This window comes from Vigna radiata, chromosome 7 (genome assembly GCF_000741045.1).
Source record: "Vigna radiata var. radiata cultivar VC1973A chromosome 7, Vradiata_ver6, whole genome shotgun sequence".
Classification (NCBI taxonomy): domain Eukaryota; kingdom Viridiplantae; phylum Streptophyta; class Magnoliopsida; order Fabales; family Fabaceae; genus Vigna; species Vigna radiata.
Window position 1 is genome coordinate 25,840,164 of NC_028357.1, and position 7,982 is coordinate 25,848,145.

The 7,982-nt window shown below is 36.9% G+C and overlaps 1 protein-coding gene across 1 annotated transcript; it reads right to left on the reverse strand.

Moving 5' to 3' along the window:
* Positions 1-6,281: 6,281 nt before the first annotated feature.
* LOC106767060 (60S ribosomal protein L27) lies at positions 6,282-7,067 on the reverse strand. Its single transcript, XM_014651881.2, has one exon. The coding sequence runs from the start codon at positions 7,000-7,002 to the stop codon at positions 6,595-6,597; it is 408 nt and encodes a 135-aa protein (XP_014507367.1). The 5' UTR covers positions 7,003-7,067; the 3' UTR covers positions 6,282-6,594.
* Positions 7,068-7,982: the final 915 nt, after the last annotated feature.

Genomic DNA, 7,982 nt, shown 5'->3' on the forward strand with positions numbered 1-7,982 from the left:
GAACGGAGAGCAGTGGTTAACAATGACAAACTGCAAGGACTGAGTCCCCATCTCTGAGATGGATGGGTGATGAGGCCTGTAGTAGCTGAAAGCTACAAAACTACAGGGACAACCATACTTATGTGGCTTAAACTGCCATATTTGGCTTGCAGTGCTTGGAACCATACTTCCCCTTACTGTGAACGATGGAACCATACTCTCCCTCACTGTGACCAATGGAAACAGTGAAATTATTGACTGGAATTGGAAGCATCATAGTTGCTTTGGGTAAACACACATAAATGAAGTCGACAAAAGAGATTGGCGTCCTGCAGCAACAAACAACAAATCTGCAAGGACTTAACTGTCTAGATCAGCAACAAATCTCCAGGAAATAACTGTTCTACAGAGGCTTAACAGCAACCGACCTGCAGGGACTACACTACCTTGCAGCGAGTTAAACTTTCTACCCTCACAACTGAACGATATAAACGTGAAGGTGGAAGAACTGGTGAGAACCAATCTGTACGAGGGTTTGGACAAATCTGAAACCCATAACTTTGAAAGATTCAATTCAGCGGGCGGTCTCAGGTAACAACTCCACGTGAGCTGTTACAACAGGCATCTGCAGTGCAAAGAGCCTTTCACGTGGCAGAAACCAAAACACTAATCTTTATTTTATATTTATCTTTTATCTTTATCTTTTATCTTTTAGTTAGTTTCTTATTATTTCTTATTTGTATTTTGGGCTTAGCCCATATTTCTTCTATTATAAAATAGAGAATCCTATGTGTGTATTTAATACAAGGGAGATTAATCCCATATAATTTTCAGTATATTTGACATGGTATTAGAGCCTAATGTTCTTTTGAGGAAAAAGTTTCTGGTGCATCTACCACTACATCTACTGCTGGCTGCGGCGACGTCATATACCGTTGTCGGCGACGCTGTTCTCTACCGTTGTTGTCTATCGCTGCCACTATGAGAGATTAAGTTTCGACCGACGATCACATAGTTTTGATCGTCTTGGCCAGGTGACTACAAGTGACTACCATGCCATTAACAACACCTTCATCGAAGTTCCTTTTAAAGTTATGGATTTGCTCCCTTTTTCGTCGTGCATTGTGGCATTTTTGGTAGTTATTTAGAGCATTGAGGTTACTCTTTTTTCCTTTTTCTGTTCTTTTTTTCCTTTTTCAGGTTCTTTGATTGAAGAATTTTTATTTGTATAGTTTCTCTCTCCTATTTATCCATGGCTTCTTCCATTATTGTCTCTTTTGACCTCTCTTTTTACCATTGCGTTTGACTCGTCCATATATGTTTTTTTTCATGGAAAAGATGGTTTGTTGTTAATTTATTTATAGCCGTGGTGACTCTTCAACAATTACCTCTTTATCCACTGGTGGCATTCTTCAAGGGCGATTTGCAAGAAGAGATTTACATGGAGCAACCTCCCAGATTTGTTGCTCAAGGAGAGTCTTCTGGGTTGGTATTTTGTCTTCTATGTCGTCTTGCAAATCATTAGCAATTTAGTGTCTCTCGAGTGCAAATGCAGATATTTTCACTAAGTCTTTATGGATTATTTTAGTAACAAGCTTGGTACATATGATTTGTATGCACCAGCTTGAGGGGGAGTATAAGAACCTGAAAATGGGGTTAAAAAGCTTATAAGAGTGTTGTGCTAATTGAACCATATTTTAATTGAAACACATCAATACGTATAAAATTTTTTTATAACAGTGTTGGTTCATTATGCTCAAACACTGCTTCTCTCTAAAAACCATGTTCATCAAACTCTCTTCCTTCTCTCTAAATTTCTTCACTCCTAAATCATTTCTTTTGCAATCAGACAACATCTAGAAGATCTTGAGACCAAGGACAACAATTCTAACCGAACAAACTCTTTGTTCTTCACTTGGTAAGTCATTCCCCTTCTACTGTACATTTTAAGGCTGTGTTCATGCAATAGATTGGGGTTGCATGCAACTCTTCTTGCATTTTTCCCAATTCTAGCTTCGATTAGGTTCTAAGAAGTTGTTTTCCATCATCTAATGATGATCTGTAGGTGCCTTTAAGTTGTTTCTGTGGTGTGAGAAACTGTGAGATAAGCTTTGAGCTGCATTGTGAAAGTTCAAGATAAGGGAAACTGGGCTTTTGCTTTTCTGTTCTGTAGATTAGGGTGTGCATGAGATAAATGGCTATTTGAAATAGTAAAATAATGCATGTATGAACACCTTTATGTAGGTACTGTTTTTACTGGATTTGGTTAACTTGCATGTGAATTTTATTGTTCAATGTCTATCATATAGTGCAGTTGTAGAAATTATGAGAATTTTGTTAAATAGAGTATTAGATCAATAACTAAGAAGAATTGGGAATTTAAGGTCATATTACAAGAACTAGAGTAGTCAAAATTATAATTAGGGTTTACAGATAGTCCTAGCCAGTTTAGACAACTTAGGTAAGTCATATGTGACTTGTAGGAAGTGATAAAATGGTTCAAAACAACTTCTAATTGGTAAATTCAGATTTAGCACCCTAAGTCCATCAAATGGAAGTCTTAGAAGGAAAATTGATGCATAAATACTAAATTATGGGATTAAGAATGCTTAGAACCAGTTAGGCAAGTCTAATTAATCACATAGATAAAGTTGGGAGTGTTAAAAACTCATTAAAATGTCTCAGATGCACCAAAATCAGAAAAATAAGGTTGTTGTCAAATACTGATAAGAATAATCGATTATCTCACTTGATAATCGATTATTCTAGTCAGAACATCATATTTTCTTCAAAGTTCACGTAAATAATCGATTATCATAAGTAATAATCAATTATTGTTGTTAGGAAATTATCTAGGACAGTTTTAGGTGGTTTTCGGGGTTCCGGGTATCATTTTTGGACGTTCCTTAGGTCTTTTTGGGGGGTTTTGGACCTTTTTGAAACTGTTGGTGACAGTTTAAGAGTCATTTTCTTTGTTTAAGTATGAGTTTAAGGGTATTGGGTTGTTTGGTGGCTTTTCTTGGGCTGTTATTGTCTGTTATGTATGTGGAATGGTTTCATGCGATTTTTGATGACTTGTTGGGTTGCTTGCGGTCTTTTAAAGTATAACTAATATCATATATATGTTTGTATGCAATGTAAAAGTGAAAGGTTATATGTTTGGATTCAATGTGATAATATTATGGTATTCGGTTGTTCTTGGCTTGAGTTAAGTTTTAAAGCGAAAGTATATGAATGTAAGAGATATGCATGGTGTGGAAAGTGACAAGTATGATTGATGGACATAATTCCATGATCCTCAAGGAAGGTTACATGGTGGTGCCCTGTAGTTGTTGTGATTGACCGTATGAATGGTTGAGTTCCAGATAGGGTTTTTCCTGACATTCTAATGATCATCCATGCTCAATTAGAGAGTAATGAGTCATGTGGTGAGAATAGTAAGAGGTCCCAGTAATAGGTGCTACGTGGAGGCCTATTATTCGGTAAAGGGCTTACACTTGTGTGTGGTCGGGTGAAACCCCTCGACAATTGCTTTGCAAAGTAGTAGGGCCACAACAAGTGCACAGACCCCTGGAACTCGACATTTCATACTAGTCTGGATGGTCAAATCACGTGATCAGCCATTGGTGTCAACAAAATGTGTTCAGTCTTGGTCTGTATTGTGTTATGGTCTCTGCATGCTGTGTGTGTGATTGTATAATATGATGGTTAGTTCCATTTAATGTATAATTTGTTAGAATGTTTATTTGCTTCCTTGTATGCATACTGTTAAGTATATGTTAGTTTGAATTTGGACTTATCTTGCATGTTTTTCAACCTAGCTTACCCTTGCATTGTGTGTGTTGTATGTGCTTGCTTTTCCCCTTGCGATGATCATCCAATCCTTTGAATGTGAGCAGTAGACGAGGATGTGCCCTTGGAGCAAGCACTGGAGAATGAAGAAGGTGTAGCCGCCTAGTGCTTAGGATTATTCTTAGTTGACTCATCTATTTTGAAATACATCCTTTCTAAGTAAAGTTTTAAATTTGTGGTCAATTTTGGATAATTGTAAACTTATAACTTTATTTTTATTATTAAACTGTTCTAACATATTATAATGTTTAATCATTCGAAAAATTTGATATAATTTTTGGAATGTTACAGGGAGTGTTAGATATATTATCTTTATTTTATATTTATCTTTTATCTTTATTTTTATCTTTTATCTTTAGTTAGTTTCTTATTATTTCTTATTTGTATTTTGGGTTTAGCCCATATATCTTCTATTATAAAATAGAGAACCTTACATGTGTATTTAATACAAGGGAGATTAATCTCATATAATTTTCAGTATATTTAACAGAAACCATGGTTGGATTACCATAAAATGAGAGATGGCATCTAAAGGCCAAAGAAGGTTGAAGGCGGAAGAGGTAGAATTGACAACTAACTGTGGAGGTAGTGATTGGTTGCAGCAGCGACATAAGCGGCAGATGAAAGAAGGACTAATCAGTGCCACCACACAAGAAAAGGAAGAAGAACCCATTGATGGTGACCGAAACCAAAATGTAGATTCTGCTCTGGAACGGATGAAATCAGACATCAGAATGCAATAACCAAAAGGACCAAACCAGAACGAAGAAACTAGACCGAGATTGGGCGATGCGAAAGCGAGAAGACGAAGATGTTGTGAAGACAACGGAGATGGCAACAATGGTTGTTATGAAGGATTAGAAAAGAGAGAAAGAGGTTCGGCAAGTCGACCGAAAGCGACGCAGTGTGATTCTGACGCCGGGAAGGCGACACGTTACAAACACACATCCAAGCTCAGTTGGAGAAAGGTGGCACGTTGAGGTGCGTTGAGCGAAAGTCTGGTCCTGACTCCGGCCGGGTTGACCGTCGCTCGAAGAGACGATCCAGATTCGCTGATCACTAGTCGAAACTGAGACAGTGGCCGGTGGTAGACAATCGACTGCGACGTACGAAGACCCGCGACAGGTAGCGGCAGTGCACGACAAAGTAAGCAACAAAGGTAGTGGCCTTTCTTGGGTTCTTTGAAGAAGAGACTTCGTGTCTCTTTGATTCAATGTGAATATGAATGGCAGCAAATGGGAATGCCAAAAAGGAGCCCTACTGGTCCAAAAGGAAAAAGGAGTGGGTCCTTATATCTAGGCGAGATTATGAAGAAGAGACTCTTAAGAGAGGTCGCCAACAGCCAAGTGGTCGACCGCCGACGGACAGCTGTTAGAAGATTAGATAACCTACTATGATATTATCTTGAGATTAAAACTAATAAAGAAATATTCTTAAGGGCTCAAAAGACCCTTCTCATATCTATTATTTATATTGATCGAGTTCATACAATTCTATTATTTATATTGATAGAGTTGATACAATAGAAAGGTTAAAGAACTGTCCTAGCCTGCTAGGGTACAATAACCCAACACACTAATTATTCTAACAAATTCCAACGGAGATAACTTCGCTTTAGTCTAAAAATAACTTGACATTTACGCTGGATAAAAGTAAGAATTTAATTGATATATACTTGAATTATATAAATTTTAATAACAAAATGATAATACTAACATTACATTTTAATAACTTTAAGTTATTACTAGATATTGTACATTACATTTTGGCGCAACTACCTCATCTCCCCTCACGCTTCCATAAACAAAGTAGGCACGCTTCATCACAAGCACAATCGACCCCTGAAAATGCTGCCAGGACTCAAAAGTAATGACCACGAGGTTACCAGTAGGGCGTGTTCATTGGTACGTCCCACTATAATGCGTTTTCTTCAAATGTAATGCGTTTCCTACCGCGATGACGGGTTCACCTTTTCTGCTGTTTGCTATCCTGTTCCGTTGACATATGGATGAGATAACAGGTTTCTTTCTTATATGCATACAATTTTCTGTATATCATATGCAAAGTTGCAAGTGTCATAACATAGACGGACTACTGGAATGTGATGATTTCACGATTTTTCTCTTTATCAAGATAGAACTAGGGGTTGCAATTGATCATTTTATCTTTGAGTATCAGTAAGGCAGTTGATCAGTTACAGACATTAACAAGCATCACCAAGTTCACAAATGTGATTCTAATTGGGGATTGGATTCCAGTACTTTGCAAGACACGTACGTGGAATGGAACATTAACCATTCTTTGTTGATCTCTTGGGACTGACTGAGTTGGCCGTTTGGCCAAAGAGATGGGAACTTGTGACCATGATGCCCCCACTAGAGCCAAACTACACGATTCATATTTATTCACAAATTCTACAGTATGTAATTTCCCTTTGAGTTACAATCACATTATAACACGGTCTTTAATTCCGTGAATATTGTGCTGAATCGAGAGTAAAATACAACCATAAGACCACAATCACAACCAAAACGCAGCACTTATAAAAAAAAAACATAAAATTTCCAATTCAACGGAGAAGTCTATCAAAATTCCTTACTATAAAAAACCAAAATGCTAATCAGAAATTGATTAAAAAAACCCAAAATATTAATATAAAAGGTGCAACGAATGTAAAAGAAGATAACAAAACTATCTCATAAGATCTTCGAATACATTGGAAAAAGTAAGATTGGGAAAGGCTTAAGAAAAATGTGGAGGTTATCAGAATCTGAGTTTGGTAAAGAACCACCTGTTCTTGCCGGTCTTGAACCTTTCCTCCAAGCGCTTCTTGGTCTCCTTGAGAGCGGTGACCTTCTTGTCCTTGGAGGAGAGGACATCGGGGTTGACGGCGTCCTTTAGATCCACGTCGAGCGTGTAGCGCGTGGGCATGAGATGCTGATAGTTCACCAGCTTCACAAAGGCCTTCACCCTCGATTTCTTCGCCGTCTTCTTGGCGGAGTCTTTCTTGATGACCTTGCTAGGGTACTTCTTGATTCCAGCGACCAGACAATGGCCGTAGGGGCGATCCCTGGTTCCGTCGTCGAAGGTCCTGACGATCACCGCCTTCCGCCCCGCATAACGCCCCTGCAGGACGATCACCGCCTTGTTTGGCCTCAGGAACTTCACCATCTTCCTCCGCTCTAGGGTTACGCTTTCCTCTCCGTTGCGATTCCTCTGCACAGGTGCACTTCCAAACCCTAAGTTCAACTTTTATATCAAATGTCAAAACCCTTTTCCGTCATCTGGGTTTAGGCCTATTATAATTGGGCCCGTTTGCGTAATAATGGGCCTTTCATCTAGAGATGTTTATTACTTGGTTTAGTTCAGATGATTAATTTTTATTTTTTATTAAAAGATTATTGAAACTAAATAATATAACGCAAATATTATTTATTATTTAATTTAAGGGGTACCTATATTTTGGACGCCGAGTTAAAATTCGTTTATGTTTCAACATATAATTTTGTTTCCAAATTTTAAATATAAATTAATGTAATTTTTTCTAATGTGTAATATTATGATATTTGTGTTATTTACATTGTTAGTTTGATTTAAGAAGCAAAAGAAAAATATGTTTGAAAAAAATTATATTTTTCATTCTAAAATTTGTGGACTGTCTCAAAATTTAAGAACAAATTTTAAATTCGATTAAGCTTAAAAACTAAAAATATACGTAATATATAAAAGATTATTGGTTTGAAATAATTACATTTTCATTTTTTTCTCTTTAAATGTTTTCTATTGAAATTTAATTATTTTATTTAGTCAAACAAAAATTAGTCACTAATGATAATTTATCGGGGTTACTCCCTGTACCTCCCTAATTCCATCCCCCACCCCCATTCCATTTTTACCCTTTACTCTATTTTTTTTATTCCAATTTTATCCTTTAGCAAAAATTTATATTTAGAAATAAAATTTTATGATTTTATTCTCCCACCCCCACCTAACCTATTTATTCTTTATTTTATCTTCATGCTTTCATCTTTACGCTTTCTTCTCAGGAATTTTTTGCTCTATTTTTCTAGAAATTCTTTCTCCCATTCTTCTTGTATTTCAAGTGATAATTGAGATATCGATTTCTCCTGGAAGAATTTGTCCTTGAATTA